The sequence below is a fragment of the Eucalyptus grandis genome, chromosome 6, assembly GCF_016545825.1.
Source record: "Eucalyptus grandis isolate ANBG69807.140 chromosome 6, ASM1654582v1, whole genome shotgun sequence".
NCBI lineage: Eukaryota > Viridiplantae > Streptophyta > Magnoliopsida > Myrtales > Myrtaceae > Eucalyptus > Eucalyptus grandis.
Window position 1 is genome coordinate 46,938,904 of NC_052617.1, and position 26,500 is coordinate 46,965,403.

The window sequence follows — 26,500 nt, forward strand, 5'->3', positions numbered from 1 at the left end:
CAGAATTGAGAAACAAACACCGTCCCTCCCATAAAAAACCAACGAACCAAAAAGGGACAAAAAAAAGATGGAAAAACAGCGGCTTTCCTCTACCTGATGGAAAATGGTACAAGGGAAAGTGGCAGACTTCAAGAGATAAACCCAGAAGCAGAAAAGCAAGGACCCATCTTCTCCTTCTTCTCCTTCAACTTGTTTTGTTCTTCTTCCTTCTCTGCTTCGACGTCGAGCCTGAAATCACCGAGCGAAGAGTAACGACTCAGGTCGATCGTGCTCTCGCCGTCCGCCACTAGTATATCTAGCCTCGCAAACTTCTTTTGCTTCAAAATCCTTGGCTACGTACTCGAGCCCGAAATCAGGACTGAATAAGGAGTAGAAAACAAAGAAGCTCGAGAGGCCAGTCGGCAGCCGGTGATTTCTGGAGCCGCGGCTGGACAGTCGATGACGGCAACGAGGACAGAGGCGAGGAGGGAAGCACTTAGGGTGAGTGAGAGGGCTCGAGACAGAGAGGAGGGGGGCACTTAGGGTGAGTGGGAGGGCTCGGGGCAAAGAGGAGAGGAGTGCTTGAGGAAGAGAGAGGCAGAAGCCGGAAGAAAAAGTGCGCGCTTCGTTGAAAAAAGGAGAGAAAATGCAGCGGGCCTCTCCTTCTTCGCCGCGCCGTCGACCCCGCCCAAGTCCGCCGAGATCTCTCTCACGACCAAGCAGGCCAGTGTCAGGGACAGCGCTCGGTTAGCGGCGGGGAGCCTGGTGCCGCTCGGGAACGAGACCGAGATGCTAGCGGCAGATGACTAGCCACGGAGGCGGAGGAGGTGGGATGCGCGGAGAAGGAAACAAAGGAACACTTTGAGCGTTCTTGGTTCTTTTACGAGAGGAGAGAGAACCCGCCCATTCAAGCGAGGAGAGAGAAAAATTTTGAGTGGGAGGAATACATTGACCGTCCTTTCGAGCCGAACCAAGCTGCCCAAAAATCAGCCCTTCTCTCATTTTCGAGGGGGTCTCACTCGGGACAGGTGTTGGTATTTGAGTGGTTTGTAACGTGGCATGCACGAACCACTGAATATTTTCTCCCTCGGGCCACGGCCAACACAAGTGCCGGCGGTCTTCCACATGACGGGGCATCGTCCCGCCCCGTCGAGCACGGCATCGTCTAGGACTCTCGCCTAAACAGCATACCATAAACGAGCTTCAATCCAACCTCAATTGCGACTCGGCATTCGGACCCCCGCCAGGCATCCGATAAAATTGGGTATCGTCCCCAAACTCCCGTTGGGTGATAGGTTTAAATAAATGACCATTCAAACACATCATTAATCAAACCAACCTTTATTGTCGTTATTTAGCCAAAAACACAATACTTTGTTTTCAAAGAACAAGCTTGGCCAATTTTTCTTATTTAAAAATCCCAGTAAAATAATTGTACGTGGTCACGTATTCGAAATCAACCCGTTGAACTTAGCACACTTCTATTTTAAAACTCCATTGTTTTATCTAGCATGTAAAATTTAGTGTCCAAACCCGACACCTTACATTTTTCTATTTAATTGCCTATAAAACCGTCTCTTGTAATAATAATCGATATTTACCATAGAGCAATCAATCACATAATATCGTACGTGCAAACAACCAAAATCGCGCATAATCTCATTCAAGAAAACGAGCATAAAATTCTACTTACGACTAATCCATCACTGATTACGCTAATTGCGATTAATTAAATAAATCACGATTAATAAAGCTAAACTCAATTAATTAATCTAAACACAATTAATTAGACTAATCGAAATTATTTACACTAATCATAATTAACTTTAACCTAAACCATCCTTAATCGCAATTAAAAATAAACTAAGCTTAACTAAGACTAATAACCATTAGTACTAATCTAACCGCCCTCTAAACGCAATTAAAGCCCTAATCCACGATTAGAAAATTAACTCACCGGTTTTCGACGGCGGCGGGCTCGCTGCGACAGCGACACGACGGCGTCGAGAATGTGACACCCGCGGCTTGAACGGAGGCTCGACGGTGGCAATGGCGGTCCCTCAAGCTCTCGGCTACCTAGGGTGGCTTGGCTTGGTGGTGGCCTCGGGGTGCTTGGGTGGACGGTGGCTTTACGGCGGTGACGGTGGTGCGGCCAAGGTGGTGGTGGAGGTGATGACAGGTGGTGGCGTGAAGCTGACGGTGCTAGCAAACGTTGGGGTGATGGGTGGTGAAGGCGTGAGGATGGAGTGGCGGGTGGAGCTGGCGGTGGTGTGGAGTGCCGGCAATGGTGGAGTACTGACGATGGTGGAGTTGCAGGCGGATGTTGGAGGTGCTGGGGTGATGATGGAGGAGCTGGCGGTGGTGGCTGGATGTTGAGTGAGGGTGGCGTGGGGATGGGGTGACGGTAGTGAGGTGGTCGTGATGTGCGGCAGCAAAGAAGGAGTTGAAGGAGGGGGAAATGAGATGGAGGGGGAAGGAAAATGGAGATGAGATGAAGATGTGAGGAAGAGGAGGGAAATGGGCGGAAGGAGGAATCGGCAGAAGGGGCGGGGGGCTGTTCTTGCGTGAGAAAGGGAGAGAAGACCATAAAGAAGAAAGAAGTAAAATGTTTCTAAGAAAATATCCTAAAAACTCATCATCACATTCTATCTACATGCCTCAAAAGTCTTCTAAGCCTATCTTTACCTTCTCAATTATCTTTTTAACTCTAATTTCTCAAAAATAAAGCGTTTTGGGCAGCAAAACCCACTCTAGCCTCTTCATCCGAATTTTATTTCCCTTTTCTTCTTGTCTGAAAATCTTTTTTTTCGAAAAATTTTGGACTCATCAAAAATTCGACGAAAGATGAGACAACATCCGATAAGTAAATTGCGACACGCTCGAAAGTTCGATACCCGAAATCGAGTCAAATTCCGTAGTTAAAATTGATCAAACGCAACTTTAGTACGACCTAATCTATCGGGTAGCTTTTGGGGGTTTTCGCGTGTTTGACCCGTGGTCGATAATTTTCAATCCACATTTGTGCATCTTCGAATCATAAACGACCCTCGGTTGTCATGTAATCACGATGGTTATTACGTATCCTGAATATAATATCAATAGGAAATTGGTTTATGACCGTTCGACGCGAATATCGTAATCATATGGAACGACTCGCAATTCGACTACGTACTTCCATTGAATCGGCTTATATCCGTTTTCTAATTGATTTATAACAGTGTAGTATTGACTCTTGTCGATTATTATGGTCAAACGTTCGATTTCTGATCGAATTCTTTAGTCTGTCGCATTTATAACCATTTACGGCATCACCTAATAGATTAGTTAACTCATAAATGATTAGTTTAGAGTAAATAACCATAAGCGCATCAATGAAATAATCATTTCATATATTCGAAGTATGAGCCAAATTTCAGGACCTCACAAATATACCCATGACAGCAATAAAGATATGTAACATATCAATTTCAATCATAGCATCAATTAATCATAGGTAATAGAATAAAACAAATTACAATATCAAAAAATTCAAAAGATCTTCAAGTTTGGCCACTTTGGTGACTAACAAGTCATTCTTAATTGAATTTTTTAATATTGTAAAGCACAAACATTACCAAATCGCACCCAAGGGTAAAATCATAAAGTCATAAATCCAAAGGGGCATAACTATAAATTAACATCCAGGGGCAAAATGGTCAATAACCAACTGGGGGTAGAATCATAGTTATCCAACAAACAGGAGGAAAAACGTAATAACGTGAAGAGGGGTAGAAACGTAACAACATGAGAAGGGCGAAATCATAATAATGGCGGAGGGACAATAGGGGCATGCTGTGTAGGGCTGAGCGCGGTTCCCGGGTTACCCGGGAATCGGAACCGCACCGAAGGAGGGTCCAGTTCGGTTCCCGGTTCCGGTTCTGGTTCCTTTTTTCTGGGAACCGGAACCGGAACCGGTTTCGGAACCGGAACCTATTTTGGAACCGGCACCGGAACCGGAACCGGTTACTTAGGGTAGAAAAAGCTCGACCTTGGATGTTCTAGTGACTTGTATGTGATGTTCTAGTTGAAGTTTGGCTTCGGCCTCTAAATGAAAGTTGTAAAGGACTTCTTGGAGTATAACATACTCAAATTTGGGACAAAACAAACAAGTATAAGTGGGTGAAATCATTATTCTTCGGAAAGACTAGATCTGGAGATTTTGGGACCGACCCTTGATGAATGCATGGACTGTAAGGCAACTTTTTTGTCGAAATTTTACTTCGGTTTCTTAACAAAAGTTGTAAAGGACATCCTGAGGTACAACATATCAAAAATTTAGAGAAAAAAAACAAGAATAGGTAGGTGAAATTGTGGTCCTTTGGAGATCGTTAGATCTGGAATTACGGTACTACGAACAGGGATTTTAACCATCCATATTTAATTATCTAGGACGAATTTGACTTCGATGTTTTCATGAATTATCTACATTATGGTCTTGGCTATCACATAGTCGAATTTAATAATTTTTGAAGGTCATTTGGGTATTTAATCGGAAATTTTTCTAAAACTGTGCAATCTGATGTGTTCAGATCTTGTAAGTTGCAATGCGTGGACTATATCATTTTGTATGAGGTTCTTTTGGAAATGTGTTCTGCATGAAATATCTCTCTTCATATCTTCCCTACAACATATTTAAATTTCGTAATTTTTTTAGTTCATTTGCCTATTTAACCAAAAATGTTTCAAAAACTGTGCAAGTAGAGAATAGGAAAAGTAAATCGATTTTATCTTTTAATCCAGAACGAATTGGACTACAATTTCTTCATGAAACTTGTACCTCTAGGTCTTAAATACAACGTGTCCAAATTTCAGAATTTTCTGAGTTCATTTAAGGGTTTAATCGAAATTATTTTCAAAACTTGTACCTCTAGACATTTTTGTTCTAGTGGTGTTTTATTTTTACTTTCTAGTTTGCTATTTGTTTTGAAATTTCTAATTATATTCTATTATTGTTGTGCAGTGCGAAGTTAATGTATCAAGATAACATGTCAATGGGAAGTTACCGTGTAGTATACGCGTACATTATAGTTTTTTTTTGTAACGTGCGCATACGTTATATTTTTTTTTGGTAACATGCGTGCACGTTATAGTTTTTTTTGGTAACGTGCGCATACGTTATATTTTTTTTTGGTAACGTGCGCATATGTTATAGTTTTTTTTTATGGTAACGTGCGCGTACGTTATAGTTTTTTTTGTAACGTGCGCGTACGTTATATTTTTTTTTTAGTAACGTGCACATATGTTATAGTTCAAATCTAAAAATAACAAAAAAAAAAAAAAAAAAAGAACCTGTTAGAACCTGGAACCGACCCTGGAACCTGTGACAGGGTAGGTTCTAGGTTCTCGGTTCCCACGGGTAGGTTCCAGGTTCCTCATTTTGAGGAACCTGTACCCGAGGGTAGGTTCCAGGTTCCAGACGAAACTGAACCGAAACCTGGAACCGCTCACCCCTAATGCTGTGCATGCGCCTTTAGGCCAGCACGGCCACATGGATCCCACGCATACACACGTGTGGGTGTGTATCGTGTAGATTCCACATGCCTAACATCTAGCATGTGCTTGGAGGCGTGTGCAGCATGTGTAATCCATGTGCCTTCTTCCCTTTCACGCCCGTTCACGGATTTTCTCCTTTTTCCATCACACATTCCATCATTTGGATTTCCTTCGACAGCCCCCTCCGAAAACATTTCAACAATAGGCAAATAACAAGAAATAGGGTAACATCTTTCAATGGATCTTCATCCATAAACCATAATATTTCCATAATCGAAAAAAACCATGAGATCCTTAGTCATGCTCAGATACTAACCATAAGCGATAACATAATTCTTCAATGTGGAAAATACAAAATAAAGAATCTTTGAACTTTATGATTTTCACGATAAGAGGGATGAAGATATATATATATTTACCAATAGCAATACCCTTGAAAATATTTGTCGTAGAAAACTAAAGAGATGAAGAATTCTAATTTCTCGCCTGTAACCCATGCTTTCTTTAACATATTCCATTGATGGAGGACAAATATGACGTTTTTTTTTTTTTTCATTTATGGGTAGAAAGATGAATAGACTCTTATTTACACATTATCAATAGGTGTCTTCCATCAAAGCGCTTTTTAACTTCCATGAGAGTCACACCTCTTCAGAAGAACGGTAACTTCTTAATGAGGATCCTTTTATTTGAGTCATAACTTCTCATGGCCAACACATTTTAGCATTAAATATTTATCAAACCATTAGTTAATAAAATCATGTGGGTCACAATAATTCTTACACGATCGCTAACGCAAGAGTTGATTTTAGTCATTTACATTAATCCACCACACCCTTGGAAACAACACTACTACCGCTTATTACAATCACAGTGTAAGAAAAAATAATATAAGGTACTAGTAAGCTTAGAACGCTCCTCTCCAGCTCTTGAGGAAAGAGTGTCAGAAATATCCTAATTGAATTATGTCAATTTAGTTATAAATCTTTTGACAAAGTATCAATTCAATCATTTTAGTTAATTTTAGCTGAATATTGCCAACATGAATGTCAGTCAGTTACATGACATGGCTAACTGATGTGGACAATTTTTAATGATATTTCATTATTTTTTCAAATTTATTTTTTTCTTTTTCTTTCTATTTTGTTTTCCCCTTCCCCTCTTTCTTCCTCCAACCTAGCGATTGACCAAAGGCAAGGGCAGGCGAGGGCGAGCCTCACCATGGCTAGGTGAGACTTGAGCCCTCGCTAGAGGTCATGAGGGCGACCTCGCACTAGGTTGACAAGTCTCGCCCTTGCCCAATCCAACGAGGGTTGAGCCTTGCTAAGGGCTAGGCAAGCCTCGCAAGTGGCCGATGAGGTCCTCAGTGACCTACTAGAGGAAGAAGGAAGGAAATGAATAAAAGAGGAAAGAGAAAGGAAAAAAAAAAGAAAAAGAAGAAAATAAGTTCGAAAAAAAAATTAAAATATTATTAAGTGAAAAGGAACCAATCGTCATTAATTTATTTTTATTTATTTACGTTGGAAAAATCAATTCAACGCTCACGCTTGTCTTTTGTGGAGGTTTGCCTCTCGATCATTCAAAACGGTAGCATGGCTATTTATAAATTGATCGCGCGTGATCAGTAAAGTATGTCACTTTAATAGGGCAGCCACATGCGGAGGCGTGTAGAACTTTGCTAGATGCATGAATGACTTAACGTTTAATTACCATGACACTCCCCCAGATTTTAATAGGGCAGCCACATGCGGAGGCGTGTAGAACTTTGCTAGATGCATGCATGACTTAACGTTTAATTACCGTGACACTCCCCCAGATTTTAATAGGGCAGCCACATGCAAAGGTGTGTAGAAATTTGCTAGATGCATGCATAACTTAATGTTTAATTACTGGAACACTCCTATGAACTTTGGATCGCAATTTTCAATTACATCTTCCCCCTCATTTGAAATATAAAACTGACCATTCATATCAGCTTTTCTATCCCCTAGGTTCTGGTTTGAGTGTCACCAGAGAGAGAGAGAGAGAGAGAGAGATGGACACTCAATTAGCCTCAGCTAAGAGAAGCCATGCCGTTTGTATCCCAGCTCCATACCAAAGCCATATAGGAGCAATGCTAAAACTGGCAAAGCTTCTACATACAAAAGGTTTCGACATATCCTTTGTGAACACAGAATACAACCATCGACGCCTACTGAAGTCGAGGGGACCTCAAGCCCTCAATGGCTTCCGTGGTTTTCAGTTCCTGACCATCACCGACGGCCTTCCCCCCTCAGATGCAGACTCAAGCCAAGACCTCATGGCTATAGGTGATGCTGTCAGAAATAACATGTCTGCTCCATTTTCTGATCTCATCTCCAATCTCAACCACGCTGCATCAAACTCGGATGTTCCTCCAGTCACTTGCATTTTCTCCGATGGAGTCATGTCACTTGCCACCAATGAAGCTGCTCAAGAATTCGGCATCCCTATCGTACAGTTGTGGACAGTCCCTGCCTGCGCCTTCATGGGATTCAAACAATACCGGACTCTTCAGGAAAAGGGCCTCGCTCCATTAAAAGGTACAAGGAAAATATATTTTTTTTTTATATTTTTGAACCCTGTGAGTAGACTCAGTGATTAAGCAGCGGAGGTGTGTGTGGATTATGCGTATGGCTTATGTATGACCACCCAGAACATCTGGTACAAACAATTCCGATCCCACCCACCTGTGGTTTGGCTCGTTTCTTACCGGTCCTAGGTCACCGGGGTATTTCTTGAGCCCGAGGTCTACTGACCTAAAACTACCTCCTCGTTAAAAAAAAAATATATATATATATATGGTGTAATACGCTATACATGAAAGACTGAGAATATCCCGTGTGTTGCAGATACCAGCTACTTAACAAACGGCCATTTGGATACAGTAATCGATTGGATTCCAGGAATGAAGGACATCAGATTATGGGACCTGCCAACATTCCTTCGTACCACGGATCCTGATGATATTATGTTCAATTTTGCAATAGATGTTGCTGAGAGGGCAAATACAGCCTCAGCAATAATTTTCCATACCTTTGATAACCTTGAATCAGAAGTACTTAATGCTTTGTCATCAATGTTTCCTCGCGTCTATGCAATTGGCCCACTCTCGTTACTTGTCAACCAACTGGTGCAGGAAGAGAACCCCTTGAAGTCTATTGACTGCAATCTGTGGACAGAAGATACAGAGTGTCTCCGATGGCTCGACTCAAAGGAACCAAAGTCAGTTCTATACGTTAATTTCGGCAGCGTAGCCGTCTTGACAAGAGAAGAGCTTATTGAGTTTGCGATGGGACTGGCCAACAGCAAACACCCATTCTTGTGGATAATTAGGCCTGACCTCGTAAGTGGAGATTCAGCAGTTCTTCCCCGGGAATTCCTTGAAGAAACAGAAGGAAGGAGTATGTGTGCAGATTGGTGTCCACAAGAGGCAGTTCTCAACCACTTGTCCACCGGAGGGTTTTTAACACATTGTGGATGGAACTCTATAATCGAGAGTGTGTCTTCAGGAGTCCCAATGATTTGTTGGCCATCTTTTGGGGACCAGACGACAAACTGCACTTACGCTTGCAGTAAATGGGAGATTGGTTTGAAGTTATCAGGTGTGGTCAAGAGAGAGGAAGTGGAAAGGCTAGTGAGGGATTTGATGGAAGGAGACAAGGGAAAACAAATGAAGGAAAGAAGCGCGGAGTGGAAGAAATTAGCACAGGAAGCAACAGAACCGAATGGATCATCGTCCATAAACTTTGACAAGCTGTTGAATGAACTTCTGACTTAAATACAGCATCGGAAATCTGTTTGTGCAAAACTGCCACCACAGGCATTTCTTTGTTCACAACAGCATTATACTTTGTTTATGGATTACTGTAATGAAATTATATATTCGCATCATGTGTGTTTCAAGAGGTTTGCTTTGACTACTTAATTCGTCTATCTTATGAACTTGTTCCCGACAAGGCGAGCTGTCTTTCCTAGACCCATCTTCTCCTCTTCATGCTTAGTCATAACTTCAAAGATATCTATTGGCATGCTTTTCTCCTGGTGAAAATTCATCTTCAATGACAGTCATGGATTTGTTGTGTATTTCATGGTGAAAGTCAAAGGGTGCCCGTGAGACCTGGAAAAATCTGAAGGCTCATACTCATGAGCATTTTCCTAACAATTCTCCCCCTTGGCTAAGTGGACTCGAAATAAGACACTCCTCTTTCTGTAACACCTTGGATCGACCACCTCAGTAAATAGATGACCAAGCATACTAGGATTTCATGTGAATAATAGGGCCCAGAAAATGCATTAAGAAAATCTGCAGTTTGCATATTTTGGTCAATGTGGTCGATCAATTGAGAAAATGCAACAATTACGTGCAAAAGAGAATGTGGAAATGAGCATCTTTCTGCTTCGTGAAAATCAGTTTCAAGCACCAACAGGAAAGGCCTGGTGGGGATGACATTTGATTGAGACATGAACTGCAATAAACATGAGCAGAAGACTTCTCTCCATCGGTCACAAACACACCGAGGCTTCTAGTAATGAGAATTCTAGGATCAATCTGAACCATTCGAGAATTTTCTGGCTTTTCACATTGGATTCACTTTACATTTTTCAACAATGGCTACTAAGTTCTTAAACTAAACCCAAGACAGGCGCAACACCCAAAATCAGCAATAATGCATATACAACTACGAAAATATCATTTGATATATTCATTTATCCCAGAAACATTCCCTTCCTCACTCGTCTCGGACAGTTTTCAGAAGAGTACAGCATACAGCAAAAGCATTTTAAAGTTGCACTGTCATAGAGAACGATACAAGTTCCAGCAACCTTAGGACACTTGCTGGAGGTTCTTGATAAGATCTCTATGGATGTACTATTGCCATCCGAGATCTTCAGCCCATTTCAACAAAGTATACGATTCCCCAATAACGACTATTTCTTTAGAAGGCTGCTTTCAGCTCCAAAGCCGCAAGTCTACTATTCATCATTGGACAACTATAACAAGACAAAAGTTGCCTTTAAAGGAACGTCTAGTAATAAGATTTTCGGACGACACATGGATATCATCTGAGAACGTGTACGAAACTTCATTAAGAAGGCTCCCCAATAACGACTATCCCAGGTTCATTGGTTTTAAACAGCCGGCATTGCATTATGACAGAAATTACAAATAAATATTCACCTCCCATTCTTTGAAAAGGAGTCATCTTTTAATCTATTTTAAATTACGCTCATGCTTGTCGTATGTGGATGGACATTTTCGTCTTGATCCTTCCAAACGGTAGCGTGCTTATAAACTAATCATAATCATAAGAAGTATGTTTAGTTTACTAGAGCAACTAGACTACATGCAGGGACGCACAGAAACTTAAAAGAAGAAAGCTTATCAATATCGTAAACCTTTTGGCTCTGCCTGATTTGCTCTACATCTTCCCCCTCATCTGAAAATGAGACTGACCACCCATATCAGCTTTTCTTTACTGGATTATGCATTGAACCAGAGCCACCACAGAGAGAGAAAGACATGGACACCCAATCAGCCACAGCTACGAGAAGTAGAACCTATGCTGTCTGTGTCCAAGCTCCATACAAAGCCACATAGGAGCGATGCTAAAACTAGCGAAGTTTCTATACACACAAGGTTTCTGTATGTCCTCTTTACATACAAGGTTTCTGTATGTCCTTTGTGAACACCGAGGACATGCATCGACGCTTACTCAAGATGGCCATCCTTTCACTGAAGCAGACTCGAGCCAAGACATTCTTGCTCTTGGAAAAAAGACGCATGACTGAGAATTCATTGTGAACTCAGGCACCGATTAAAATGACTACCTGGATTCAGTAATTGACTAGATTCCACGAATGATGAACATCAAATTCTAGACCTGCCCGCTTTCTAAAGTTGGATGATTCTTCTAAACAAATTTGTAAATCAAAAGTCTATTTGGAGAAATTGTATAATCAGTCTTAAATCTAGATGCCAAAGTTCAAAAGTTTACCAATTTAGTCCAAAATATTTACACGAAATTCCACTGTAGTCTTTTCTATCAATTTTCTCTAGAAGTCACTAAATATGATCATGTGATCTTCTTATGTAGCACACTGCTACACTAGTGATTTTTGGCAAAAAAATTGACCGGAATGACTATTGAAATTTCGCTTAAATGTTAATGACTAAATTAACATAATTGAAACATTAAAAACAGAATTTTTATCTTAGTTTTAGGATTGAATGAGTATTTTTCCCTAGTCGATGGGCAGTACATATAGAAGCAATTGACAATTAAAAAACAAAAGATATGTTGCTAGTTGACTTAGTGATTGATAACTTAATTAGACAAAAGTACGTAATATCTCTGATTAAGGCTGGTAAATTCCAAAATTGGTATATTTTAATCAATGGATACATAAGGTCAATAAAAGTTGGTACTCAATACAACAGCTAATAAAAGTAAAAAATGTCAAATACCTTGGTAAGCAACTCAAAAAAGATTTCATATTAGTTGGTAAACTAATAAGAGTAAGCTGTTAAGTAATACAAATAAATGTTGATAAATACATATAAGAGTTGATAAATTTAAGGCATTTGTGAGAAATTCAGATAAAAGTTGATAAAAAAACAAAAACAGTTAATGAATAAACTAAACATGAACACTTAATCGGTATGCATTTGAATATTGGCAACACAAAATCAATCGGTGATTAAATCGATAAAAAGTTGATAGGTCACTCATATTAAGATTAGTAAACTTGTATAATAGCCTATAAGTTTAAGGTGTAGGTAAAAGAAACATAAATAAACATTGATAAAGATGAGAAAAGTTGGTCATCCATAAACTCCCAAAAGGACTTGCTAATTTTATAAAAATATCGGTAAGTTACCAACAAGTCACCCAAAAATTTATCGCATAATCTTTTTATGAACGGTTTTTTTTATGCTTATTAGCCTTTTTCAAAATCTACCGGCATGGAAAAAAAAGGGACTTCATATTTAGCATCGATTAAATCAGAAGCACTAGAGCTAATAGGAAAAAATTAATCTGGAAATGCAATTCATTTCCGATCTCTAAGTGAGTATCGATCACTGCAAACATGTTCATTATCCAAGTTCTTATCAACATATAAAAAAGCTGAAAGAGGCATGACATATAAGTCTAAAAGCGGAACCGGATGTTCTTGCCAAGTTTCTTATGTATTTTCCTTCAAGCTTGTTGACCGAGAGAGAGAGAGAGAAACGCTAACATTCGCGAGCGTGTTCAGATTCATCGACCGAATCCTAGATCAGTTGCCTCCCCATTAGGCCTTGGAGACAAGGTGATAAGCGCGCTCCAATGGATGGAAGTTATCCCAGAACAGGAAGCGCTTCGGGTCCAAACAAATCTTGTAGCCTTCTTTGCCACACTGGAGCATCCATCCAAGCGTCCCGCCACCATAACACGCCCTCGATACGTTAGAAAGTCCTTACAGCACAGTGACATGAATCACTCACTTGTGTACCTCATACCACCAGTGAAGCCTTGCGCATGCTAAACATATACGTGCCAGAGGAAATACGTGCAAGTTTGCATGCATACTTTGCAGCATAAGTGTTACTTGTGACAGCCTGAATTTTCAGATTTCGTTTTCGATTAAATAAATCGGGTTTTTTGTCAACACGCTGATAGTATTATTCTCTGAGCTGATCACTCACGAGGTAACTGGACTATCTGGGGAAACAATTAAGGAATCTAAATGCAATGGACTTGAGAATTCGACCAGGAATCGACTGCTCGACCATATTGGTCTGCAAAGGTCATTACGACACTATCAGAATCGATCAGAGATCAGAAATATGCCGATTCGACTGAGATATGTGATCAGAGTGTGGGTGATTCCACCTGATTGCAAAATTCTCATCGATCGGTACTAAATTGATTTTCTGACGTTTTTGGTACCCTGTGTCTGTAATTGAAATCTTGAGGTCTTCACGACAACCGAGAGTTGCCGATGTGTCGAAAATGTACATTGTGACTCGAGATAAATCGATCACGAATCAATTGCACCAAAAATTCCTAAAAGTTACCCAGTAAATTAGGTCACTCTAAAAGTGCGCCGGATTGAAAATAACCACAAATTTGAACCCGATTTCAAAAATTGAAAATTATGTGGTGTCACGAGCTATTTGAGGAACGTCGACTCATCATCCGAAGAATTTTCAGAGATTCCAAGATTTTTATGAAAAATCGGTTCGGACGTTGCGGAAAATTAGCGGAAATTCAGATGGGCTAAATTGATGGAAATTGGGACTTCTAAACTCAACCCGTGAGTGTCGGGGATTTATAGAAAATTGTTCGGGATTTTTCTTTACCGAAGTTGGACCTCAATTTGGGAAATTGAGTGAGGAAATTGAAGACAAAAAAATGGAAATTCGGAGCTTTATGAGAGAGAGCAATTTTGGGCTTCAAAATTGGTTAATTTAGAGAAATTATAAAGTATTAGGGGACATGAAGTTAATGCAAGGGACAATGTTTGTGGACTTTTAAGCTTGTTCCAATCCTTTGGTTGAAGAAAACCAGCTGGCCCCCGTCGTCGCCCCCTTCCGCTTCACATCTTCGTTTCTCTCCCTCTCATTCCTCTCTTTTCTTCAACCTCACAGAAGCCGAAGCTTCACCCCTCAAATTCTCTCTCTCCCGTGTATTTCCCTCACGCCAGCATCCCCATCCCACCGTAAACCCCCATCTCTTTCTCCATCTCACACCCACGCGTCCGAGTCTCTATCTTCCTCAATCAACTCCAGCACATCTTGAAGACCATCAACTTCTCCGGCTACCGTGCGTCTTCAGTCCAACAAGTTAGCCGAAGGGAACCCAGCTCGCTTGTTGCCACGTTCGTCTGCCTCTCCTCCACTTCGGCGTGTCCCCGCCGGTCAACACACCCCTCCACGAAAGCCCTGTTGTTGACCGAAGAAGCCCCAGGATTCCACCAAACCATCTCTCTCTCTCTTCGTCCATCGATCCACCAAGCGAAGCTGCTACCGCGTCTTCTCTCTGCCGCTCGTTTCGTCGATCAAATCCTCAGCACCGAAAGTCCTTGCATCAGCTCCCACGTTGGCCCAGTATCTGCGAGTTCCATCTCCGCTAGCTCGCTCGTTCTTCTTCAGCCCATGAGTCAGTGAGGCCCAGCTTCCAGCAGCAGCAACGCCGGCCCATTCCAGCAATCTTCGGCCCAAGTGCAGTCAAGCCCAGCCGTGGGCTTCAGCTTCAGCAAGCCCGTGATTGTTCAGCCCACTTGAAGTCAAGCCCAAGTCCTGTTTTCCTCAGCAGCAAGCCCAACCCAACTCATAACAAATCTGGCCAAGTTTAGGCCCGGCCCAAGTGTCCGCCAACGCCGCCGAAAATTCAAATTTCAGCCGCCGTCGCGTCGTCGTCACGGTTAACCGATTTCCGCAATTAACCGGTGAGTTTATACTCTAAACTCTACTTAGTAAGCTAATGACGTTTAATGGGTGTTTAAATTTATTTTATTAGGAATTAGGTGGTTAGTTAGATTAAATTAGAAATGTAATTATTTAATTAAGCATGTTAGGTGATTAGCATGGTTTAGCTAAGGCCTAAATAAATTGTAAGGGTTCGGAAATTTTACGAGTTCGTATTAGTTATTAATTTAATGATTTTGGCCTAGGTTAGTATTTTTAGAATTTAAATTGATTTATTTAATTAATTTCAGTAATTATTTAATTATTAAATAGTTTTCGGAAATTAGGCTGGGATAGTCGGTGACCGGAATTTCGTGTTGATTGCAATAGTGTGGTTAATTTCTGCAATTGGATGTTAAATTGCGCAAATTGAGTGCTGATTGGAAATTTGAGTATTTAATTCCAAAAATTATAAATTTCCATTATTCATTCAGAAAATCCCGGGTGTCGGGTTTTGACATCGGAAATAGTTTTTAGTACTATATGAAATAGTGGGATTTCAAAAAGGAAGAATATCAATTTTTGTAAGTCAAGTTAACCGTGTACCCACACACGAGTAATTTCATGTGAATTTCTAATACGAAGAAAAATGCCAAGTTCACCATTTTAATTAAAGCATTTGAGTGCAATGCATAGTGCCATGGGCCATATTTGAGTGATTGTGTGATGGTTAAAAGAAATCGTCCCAGGCTATTAAGCTGAACGTTATCCCTATTCGGAATACCCCTGGACAACGGGAAGCCAGTCGCAGTAGATTCTGGACCCTATGCTTCTTCGGGAAAGCCATCTAAAAGAGACGTGCCGTGCTCAATGGGGTGAGACGAAGCCTGGCAATGCCAGAAGACCGCCGGACAGAGAGTAGGCCGTGCTATATGTCGAGATCAAAACTAGGAACGCATGATTAATTGAGTGTGTCGTTTCAGTTATTGGAGCTTATTTGTTGCTCATGCTCTCATATTGTCTGTGATATAAATTGTACTAACATGCAGGGTGGATCTGAGACGAAGTAAGTCTCAATGATTGTGTGATTGTGTGATTATGACACTCCTTGGCGTATTTCCCTCCTAATCGGGGTTTAGAGCTTAGACTCGTTGAGATTATATCTCACCCCGTTGTGAGACAATATTTTCAAGGTTGTCGAGTGGAGGACCTGGAGCTGAGAGGAGGTTATCGGAAGCGTAGGTTAATTAGGACCACTTCTTTTGGAAGGCTAGTCTTTTGTAGTCTTTTGGCCATAGACTTTTGTACATGACTCAGTATATATATAAAAGCATGTTTGTTTGTGAATATATTATCCTGCTTTTCTATCTCGAGATAATTATTGTCAGGGGATTTATAATCTGCTTTCGCATGTGCAATGAAACAAAAAGGGTCGGTGACTTGTCCTGAGAAGTCGCAAAATTTTATCGACTAGAGAGGGATGGGCAAGCGCTCGGGGTTCGGGACGTGACATTACTACCTTTGCGACAAATTTGATTCTCATCATATAGTAGGTGATTGCGATAGAAGAGCGACGTTACATACCATAGTGCACGGGGATTGCGATAAAAGAGCAAAGTTACGTACCATAGCATGCGGGGATTGCGCAAATCCGCTGAACAACATCGTTCTCTAACGCAATGGAGCCGGGGTACTTAATAGGCACGTCCTTGGCCAAGCTCTCCAAACCACGGTTGTACTTCTTGAACATCGCATTCATCTTCCCGTAAGCACCGGCCCACTGGTGCCCCTAGCAAGGGGGCTCGAGCGGGGACGCACCCAACGGGGCCCAGCGAAAACACAACGATCCTGCGAGCGCCGAGCTTGTAGATCTCACTGATGAAGCAGGCCACCTCAGTGGGTATGGCCCCCATGTACGCATCGGGGCCGAGGGTTGGGGCGACGATAGGGACGAAATAGATGAATACTTCGTTTGAGCTGGACTCGAGGAGGAACATCGATCGGCGGACCAATTCCTCATCCACTTCGTTTTGCTTGACTAGGGCCCGGAACTGTCGTAGCTGATCCTGGATCGGAGTCACTCCCTGTTGCAAAATCGACATTTCGCTTGTCAAGACATGAATTTTTGTATCACGGAGAATCGATTTCATGAGACCACACGAATGAACTGGAAAATATATGCTTATAGATAGAATTTAACAGATGAAATCTGGGCATATTTTCTTTACAAATGTCCTTGTTTGTCTCTTATAACGCCACTCCCAGCACTAGAAAAGTTGATACCGTTTGACGGACAGTTCCTCTCACTCCCATTGATTACTGCAGTTTTTGCCTCCATGTATGGCTTCTGGAATTATATGCCCAGAAATTGAGCTGCCACGTCTGTTTTTTTTTTTTTTTTTTTTTCAATTGATCGAGAAATTACTCGTAGAAGGACAACATTACAAAGTCGTTATTCGAGTTAGCGAACTCACAGATGAAGTCAGCGATGAATTTTCCATCGGTGAACCTCCCCGTCGGGCAATGAAAGAAGCTCGACCAGGAAGGCAGGAAATCGGCCCGGGCCGTGCAGTTCCTGTTGAAGTGGTTGTTCCCCACGTTGGAGATCGAGTTCCCAAACGTGAAGATCACGGGCACACTGTGCGACAAGGCCACGGAGCACGATGAGACAAGGAGGAACAACGCGACGGCTCACCATGTTTTTCGAAATGTGTCTCTGCAGCGATCTCACTGAGGCATGCACATTGAGATGGATGGACCGACGACAAACTAGTGAGATGGATTGCACGAGCAAAGTTGCGTTTAGAAGAGCGCCAGTGAACAAAACAGACCTTTGTCAAAAAAGAAGAAGAATAGAAACACCTGAAAGTCATGTGTGTGCATTAGCTATCAAAGCTGTCTCTCAGATAGCGGTTTTTTTCTGTTTCCATGCTTTTCTTGGACACAAAAACAAGATTGGCCAAGATACCGTTGAGACATGATTATGTCGTATTAGATCGATCATATGTCGAGAAATTTTGGATATGGCATTGACAGTTCATCGTAAAATAATAGAATTTATTTAAGATATAATTTGGTATATTCAATCCTATACCATGATTAATTATGTTCACTGAATCATCTATTTTGAGAATTGCCTTTTTGCCATATCTTAGGAATTTAAGAGCCCTCACTCTCTCCCTCCACTCAAGATTTCGCGAGAGCCAGCCGACCCTTTCCTAACCATGACAAGACCCCATCTATATCCAGGCGGCCCCATCTTCCCCTAGTTCGCCTCTTTTAAAAAAAATAATAACTGATTTTCCAATGTGGACCACGTCAGCATCATTCGTCAAATTTTTTGCCACGTCGGCAAGGTCACTTTAGCAATTTGGCAATTTTTACTAGGGTGAACATGGCCCGGGCGGGCGATTTATGACCTAGAATCGGGAACCGCCCGTTAAGAACCGATTCCGAAAAATTGGAACAAGGAACCGCCCGCTAATTGCATGGATCCATAGAACCAGTCCAACCTCCACGCCTTCCCCTTTTCGCCTTCAATAGGTTGCAACCCTCGCTCCACTTCCGTCTCGGCCACCACCACCATCTTGGCCACCGCCTCCGTCGTCTCCCACTCCTCCCTCGAGACTGACAATGAGGAGGGGCCGTTCTTAGACCTAGAGTTCACCCGTCCCCGAAGATGAAGAAGATGGGGAGAAGCCTGAGTAGGGGGAGGAGGAAGAGGGGAGGTAGAAACAAGACGAGCCCAACAATAAAGAAGACGATAGTGACAGTGAATGCGGAGCTGGCGATGACGTGGAGAGAGAGTTTAAGTTCAAGGGAGAAAAGAGAATTAACTCAATTTTTCACCGTGTTCGGATTAGGACTCAAAAAGAGATGAGTAGATCCAAGGTAAATCGGAAAGGAATAGGGAGCTTAGGGAGATTTTGAACTGAGAAAGACGAAATGAAGTATGAGAGTAGTAAATTGAGATAAGATGGTGATTGGAACCTTAAATTTTAGATTTGCTAATTTCAAATTTTTAATATTAAAAATTAATATATTATTATAATATAATCGGTCCAATCCGGGTGGGCAGGTGGGCGGATTCGCCCATGAAATCGGGAACCAGACCGATACCCATCGATTCCCATAAATTGAAATCGGGAATCGAACCGGTTCCCTTAAGAACTACCGGTTCCAAGCGGTTCCAATCCGATTCTAGGCGGTCCGGACGGATCCCGATTCTTTTGCACACCCCTAATTTTTACAACTTCTTCGGTGGCAAAGGATTTACTTGCACAATCGAAGAAGATAGAGGACGGGGCTGCACGACGGAAAAAACTCGGAGGACTAAATCGCAACAAGCAGCGAAAAACTTCAGAGCGCGATAAACAAACCCAAGCAAACGAAGCCGTTTCAGGCGGTTGCTCTCTCCTCGATTGCTCCGGTGTCGTCGTCAAGCGCTCGGTCCATCCCTCGCGACTTCGATCGACCGCTATTCGTCCGCGCCGGCGACCGGAATGAGCAGTCAACCCGAAGTGAGCTTGCTCGCCGCCGCGGCGGAGGCCGCGGAGGACCTCTACCGCGTCCGGGACACCTACTTCCCCTCGAATCCGGAGGACAGGCTCTCGAGGCTGCGCGACGAATCGAGCTCGGCGCTGAAGCTCCTCGACTCCATCCTCCCGGTAACTTTTCTCGACTCGATGGTCGGGAAGCTTCGTCGATGATCCCTTTCGTGATCTTCGGATGGATCGGATCGTGTTGAGAGCTCGTCGTTTGGTTGAGCCGGTAGTTCGTGGAAACTTCGGGAGAGGTGGAATTCGGCGATGTTGAAGTCTCGCGCGGCGATAGTTGTCGCCGAGGGTTTTGTTTTGAGGGGGCGAACGCGAATATTGCGTTGTGCATTGCGGGATATCTGGGAGCATGCGTTTTTTTTTTTTTTTTTTTTTTTTGGGGGGGAGATTTGATCCGTGTTTGCTCTTGTGCATTTCGTGTGATACCAGTGAAAAGGAGCTTTCTTGTGCTTCTGTGCCCTGGTGTAGTCGGTAGTAGAAAGATACGTCAGTTTCATGCTTCTGCGTCTTCGTCTGTGCATCTTTTTTTGTTGAAAGTTTTGAAAAGTACGCTTTTTGACTGCTTTACTTATCTTCTTTGAAACGGCAATTGTTCCATTGTGGCTGGAGCTAGTGGAAAACGGAGTGTGGGTTTGTTAAGAAAATGAGAGCAATGAAAAGAATGGCGGTTCTCGTCCATCTCATTGAATTATGGCTAGTGGTGGGATGGGAGTAAAGATGCTTCAAATAGCTGATATTAAGTCGTTACAGACATTCGCATTTGGTTATCTTAGTGATGCTCAGGAATGAGTATGTTTGGTCTGAGTAGCATTGGTAAATGACTTTGGTAAAAGGGGTGGCGCCCCTTCGTTGCTGTTATGATGATTCTTCGTGTTATAACCAGTAATAAACTGAAAATAATACAGTTGGGCTTTTCTCTTTAGACAGTGTGAAAATAATTTTCTGGTTTTTTAATGCTGCGTTCGCTTCTCTCTGTGTTGGGCAGAAAAGAGGAAATCGCCTCTACAACGAGCAACATATGAATATCTAAGAGGGAAGACATTGGATGTATTTCCTGATTATAAGAAAGAAGCAGAAGAACATCTCTCAAAAGCTGTGAGCACTGAATTCCTGGTTTTGCTGTTTCATGTGTTTTCTTCTTTAGCTTGGTGTTAGATTTTGTGAAAACAAAACCTTTTTGGTCCAGGTTAAGTTGAATCCATCTATTGCAGATGCTTGGCTATGCTTAGGTAACTGCATTTGGAAGAAGGGAGACCTACCTTCGGCAAAAAATTGCTTCAATCTCGCATTAAGCAAGGTTCTTTGTATCTCTTTTTGTACTCTAGGTGTTAAATGAAAACCATCTGGCCTGCTTTCGGGGTCAATATCTATGCCTGAAATTTTTGGTGGTTTGGCATCATGAAGGGTCCAAACAAGGAGATTCTATGTCAACTGTCAATGCTTGAAAGGAAGATGGCTCAAGGCGAGTATTGCTTTTACTTTTATATATATTGGAATTCTTTCTCAAAGTATTATGTCTCTGAAGTATCATTTGGCTTCTTTCCTTTGGGAATGGGACCACTGCCGCAAGGGCAGTGTGCCTGGTCAAGCCATTTCAGTATTAAACTAGTACGGTGTCATGGTCATGCACAGAATTAGATTGTCATGAGTAATTTGATAATTGTGCTTGTCCTCCAAATGATGTCTTTTCTTAGGATATCCTGAGTCCTCCCCAGACAAGTATCGGGGAGTCAAATTCAAATGGAGAAAGACATCTCCTCTAGGAAAGCCGAGTTTCATAAATAAATGTGACATGCCCCCCAAAACCACCACCAAAGTAAAATCAACTTAGCATAAAATGAAATAAGAACAAGAACAGTAGGAAATGGGACACCCTCTGTATCAGCTAAGCCAAGCGATGCAAAGAAGCTAAGAGGAAGATGGGATGCAAAATCTTGGCAAAAGGGAGAAAATTTGAAGGGATAAAAACTTGTCTTCTGGCTTGCTTAATATGGTTGCCCTTTTTGGCCTAATGCAAATTTTTTGAATGTAGGTTCTGATAACCAGGCAGAAATTGTTGAAGAAAGCATAAAGCATGCAAAAGAAGCTATTGCTTTAGATGTGAAGGATGGAAATTCCTGGTGTAAGGACAAAACAATCTTCCACCTAGTTTTACCTTATTTGATTTCATTGCATTGTCCCAGGGATTCATGCTTCAGTCTCCCTTTCTTCGTTTCCATTGAGGTGTATATTTAGCCGTCAAATCATTTAAAACCTGGCAGATAACCTTGGAAATGCATGCCTCACTAGTTTTTTCGTGACCGGAGCCTGGGATCTTAGCAAACTTCATCAGTCTTTGAAAGCATATCAGAATGCTGTAAGTGTCAATAAGATGAAGCAGGAAAGCCATTGTAATATTCCTGTTATCATTTTTGTGATCCAATCTGATTAAGTAATTAGTCTTTCCATCTTGATGCACGTATGGAACTTTTAACTACCTGGAAAGATTCATCTGATACTAACAGGTGTTTTTGCTTTTGTTGTACTCAAGAATTTTTACCACTTTATCCTCTAATATTCAATTATCATCAGGAAAAAGATGAAAGAATGGAATCCAATCCAGACCTATTTTACAACTGCGCTACTGTAAGTGAAACTTTATTCTTATAATTTACATTGCTGTGTCATGAAGTTGAGAAAGTTCCCTTCATCATTTCTTTTTTGTTATCAAGATGACAAAATGTTTAACCATCTTCTGATATGTTCCTTGCTGGGGCTTAAATATATTGAGTAGTCAGCTAGAGTGAAGATGAGCCGACTATCACATGTCACATAACATATGTTCTCAATCTTCTTTGTTTCATAATAAGGGAGTGCAGATGATTAGAATTTTTTGTTCCTTTAGTCATTATGCTTGTTTCTAGACGAGGTGTGCACTGAGGATTCTTTCTACAGGATGGGTAGGCATGGCATTGTCACAATGTCAACTACTTTTTCCATTTTGGCGGGAATTTTTTTCTTTCTTTGTTTCTTTTGGGGGAGGGGGTGTGGAGGGGGAGAGGAGGGGAGAGAGAGATGTAAATGTTGATTGCATGATTGGAATTAGGTGTCAAATGGGGTAAACTGTCCCAGAAAATGGCAATGTGCATAGTCACCTGGACATTCAAGGCAGTGTATGTGTAATGTGATCAATCCATTACCAAATTTGTTGGGCATAGCTTTAGAAATTGTGCTTTGAAAGCAAATGAAGAAAGCATTTAGCTCGGTATTTTCTCACCAGTGATGCAATGCAAACTGTGGTCAGAGTAACGATACCGCGTAGAAGATTTCCTTGCCACCCACGTTACTTTTTTCTTTGAGAGGCTTGTCCCTTTCAGTTTTACTTTCTTGGTGTTCTATAGAACCACTTGAGATTTCCAATGCTCCAGGTTTTAAATATCATTTCAGATGTCAATGCTGGAGAAGCTTTTTATTTATGACATAAAGAAAATAAAGAAGAAACAGAGATTACTTCTGTGAAAAATATATTTGAGATCATTGGTTCTTGCATAGTCCAAATAAATTTGACTTTCCTGTTGTTATTTAAATAACTCTCACCAACTAGCTCTAGTTTATCAATTCTGTTTCTTGCACTCATCAACCTTATATTTTTGGGAAGTACCCATTAATCTGCTTAATGAGCCACTAAGTAGAGTCTGCTTAATTAAAGGGAGCTTTCAAAAGATGTTGTCAAGGTTTCGATTGATGGGAGGAGATTCGTCGTACTAGCACACTGACATATCAATCCTTTGGGTTGTTGCTCTAGTTTAATGCTTGTAGATCAGGAGAGTACCTATACATGATTGCTTTTAGACACATTTGCATTAACTGCGCATGATGTGCCCACTTTATAAGTTGTTCCATGATGATTATATGGAATATTTGTTTCCCAGTAAAAAATTGTATTAGCATTATGAGTCCGGTATTATATATTACAATGTGTTGTTATCACCAATCATCTGTATATATGAATATCGAAGTTAACATCAAGGACGGCTCCTTAGTTAATGCTGAAGTTTAATAGTTGAGAAAAATCGCATTTATTATTTTACAACACTAAGGCTAAGCAGCTATTATCCGGGAGCTGAAAAAACAGAAAACTGAAAAAGAAAAAAATGGGTAATGTTATAGATGGAACAGGAAATGAGAATAAAGATACATAAAAGGTTCATGGAATCTGCAGTCATGACCCTGCTCAATTGATCTGATGGGTAATGCCTTATAAGATCTTTTTAAAGATTGTTAACGTGATGTTTTATATGGGATTGTCACTCTCATTAGGTCATTTTCCCCATCATTCCCAGGTTATTCAATGATGTTTTTATCTTCAGGTAAATAAGTACCTAGAGAACTATGAAAGGGCCCTTACTGGATTTCATGCTGCTGCACTAAAGGATCCTGGTCTGAATGCATCTGAGGAGGTTGAGAAGATAGTCAGTCTTCTTGACAAACTAGAGAATTTCTTGAAGGTAAAGTTATTTTTGAGTGAAGAAATTAGCTACTTAACTATTGGAACTATCTTTTAGCTGGTTGATTTTATGATTTGTAGTTAAACTTGTGTATTTTGGGGAGGTAGAACTGCTAGTTAGCACATTTATTGCCAATTGACAAGACATAAGAGAAACTGACTCTAATATCTCTCAAAAGTTTAGTTATAATGTTAATATGGGAGTTAAAATTGTTTTCATGCTGTCTTCTTGATTTGCGTGCAACTTATTAATGATTATCTGTCTTCTATGGATGATAGTAATCCTTACTTTAAAACTGTTGGTTTGTGCACACAGGTACATGCCAAAGGGAAACGACTTGCGTCTTTTGCATCATCGCTGGCTTCTGCCAATTGTGAGCTGTAATCCTTTGCTTTGAGTGATTCTTACTTTCTATGAAAAGCTTTTGGATTTTTGGAAGTGCATTTAATTTGCTCTCCTTTTCTTTTGTTCGTCTTTGCGGGACGTGTCCTCATCTCTAGTCAGTTCCTCCCACAAAAAGGCAAATGTTGATCTTCTATTTGAGGGTCATAACAAAGCAATAGCCGTTGTTGGAAAGGTGCTATTCTTCATAAAGCATGATAGTGTTTCTCCCCTGTAAGTTCTCTGCTTGTCAATGTTCTCATGGTTTGTGCATTTGATCAAACTGATTTAGTCACAGCTTGTGCACGTTGTTGTGCTTCACATGTATTACAATGATGCGATTCTTTCACATGGTTATTAATCTGACTGTAGGCAACTCCACATACTTGTTCCATTTTAATTCTCTGAAGCATCATGTCACGCTTGTTGATCCTTTGAGCAGCATGCTTATTATGAACTTTGTGGTGGTTTTTGGCAGGTATTATATAGCATGTGATTCAAATCAGACCTGTTTTATCCTTTCGGTTTATGTTATACGGAATGACATGGTAAGAAGTAATTGTTTCTTTCTGCAAAAAATGTAAAAATTGACTTGTTGGACCTACTTTTTTGTTCTCATTGTTCTTTGCTCTCTATCTACCACTTTATTTTGGGTTCCTTTGTGGTTCGGATAAATTTCATTCATTGTGACTGAAATTGAGTGAATTTTACAATCATATTACAGCACTCTCATTTCAATTAACTAATGCACTGAATGCTCAATTTTTGCAACATATGCACTTCAACTGGAACTAGCCAATTTTCCAACAAATTGGTGGCTTTATCTCCATCATTGCCACATGGGCATTATTATATTTTGCCAGAGAATTGGCTGGACTTGGGTCATGGTACACCAATTGCAAAAATTGGATGTTTAGTGCATTGGGTGATTAAAAATCAAAGATGAGTGATCTCATTGAAAATTGCTTAAATTTGGTGACTACCAATGAAAATTATTCTTTATTTTCTTATATCTCAGATGTCAGTCTAGGACTATCATGCAGTTTGCTCCCTGTCTGTTTACTCTGGGTTTCTGAATTGTCACTGGTAGAATGGCAAAGGACGAACTTTTGTGTATCAGATCCAAAAACTAGGTCGAAAAGTGCCTTAATCTTGCGTACCCAGCACACATTATAAGTTCAGCTCTTGCTTGCAGTCACTATTCACCATCTTGACTGCTATTTGCAACTCGTGATTTGTGCTTGCAGATTAAAGAAGGAGATCAACTGATGCTCTTGGATCCTTATTACCGTCTCGTTGATTTTACTTGGAGTGGGAAGGTACTTATTTTGTCAGCATATATGTTCACATTCATTAATGAGCAAGTTGTTATTAAGCTTTATTACCTTATAACGCTATCCTTGATATAAACCATATCTCGCAATTCAAATTCTATTGACTGGTGGTCTGCTTCTCCTTTCTTATTGAACAGACTTACCAATTCAAATCAATCCGTGTGGATTTCCTTCAACAATTGCTCGTGAATGGAAAGCCTTTGCCTCCGAGCCAGGCAGTTGGAACGTCCTTCTGTGCACAGCACAAGCCCTGAACAATTTGTATCAAGTGCCTGTATCTTGCTGAGTTGTGGACGTCTCTCGTTTTTCCCGGCCTGTGTGGTGTGCACAGAGTAGAGAGGGTACGAAGGATGAATCAGTATGTTGAAAATGAAGAGTGGAATGATTGAGTTGTTGCTCATATTCGTTACTGACGCACCAAACGAGAACCAAATATAATGCGGATTCATTTTTTGACAGGGCAGCTTTGGTCATGGAGTTGGTGTTCCTTGTGTATGTCTTCTGCCTTTTTGAGATTGTATCTTAGTTTGCACATAACAACGACAGTCTCAATCTTGTAAAATGTAATGATTTTTTGGGTAAGCTTTGCAAATTACATAAGCCATTGCATTGTCACATGCCGCACAATTATTTCACACTTAATGACCCGAGAAACGATGTATTTTCAAAAACAAAGAAAGATTGCGATAGTTTCTTTCATCAATCTCAAATTTAATCTTCCCATCTTGAACGTTGTGAAGTATGTTCCGGTTCCGCTGCAGCACGCTTTCGAGTATGACCAGGTTATTTCTCTGGTTCGGCACAAAGAGCAGATTTGCG

At 41.1% G+C, this 26,500-nt stretch overlaps 2 protein-coding genes and 1 pseudogene across 2 annotated transcripts; 2 read left to right on the top strand and 1 right to left on the bottom strand.

Annotated features, from left to right (window-relative positions):
* The first annotated feature begins 7,480 nt into the window (after positions 1-7,480).
* LOC104455661 (7-deoxyloganetin glucosyltransferase-like) lies at positions 7,481-9,435 on the top strand. The gene is made up of 2 exons (XM_039315306.1): positions 7,481-8,072; positions 8,382-9,435. The coding sequence occupies exons 1-2, from the start codon at positions 7,547-7,549 to the stop codon at positions 9,308-9,310; spliced, it is 1,455 nt and encodes a 484-aa protein (XP_039171240.1). The 5' UTR covers positions 7,481-7,546; the 3' UTR covers positions 9,311-9,435.
* Positions 9,436-12,530: 3,095 nt separating this feature from the next.
* Positions 12,531-18,509, bottom strand: LOC104430833 (annotated as a pseudogene).
* A 759-nt stretch (positions 18,510-19,268) lies between these two features.
* Positions 19,269-26,285, top strand: LOC104453743 (tetratricopeptide repeat protein 5; the record flags this gene model as incomplete). The annotated part of the gene is made up of 13 exons (XM_010068363.3): positions 19,269-19,590; positions 20,465-20,574; positions 20,666-20,776; positions 20,884-20,941; positions 21,512-21,601; positions 21,741-21,835; positions 22,051-22,104; positions 23,829-23,966; positions 24,282-24,339; positions 24,467-24,581; positions 24,826-24,895; positions 25,595-25,666; positions 25,819-26,285. Coding segments are annotated over 13 exons (1,410 nt in total), but the record flags the coding sequence as incomplete, so codon positions are not given.
* Between the last annotated feature and the right edge of the window lie 215 nt (positions 26,286-26,500).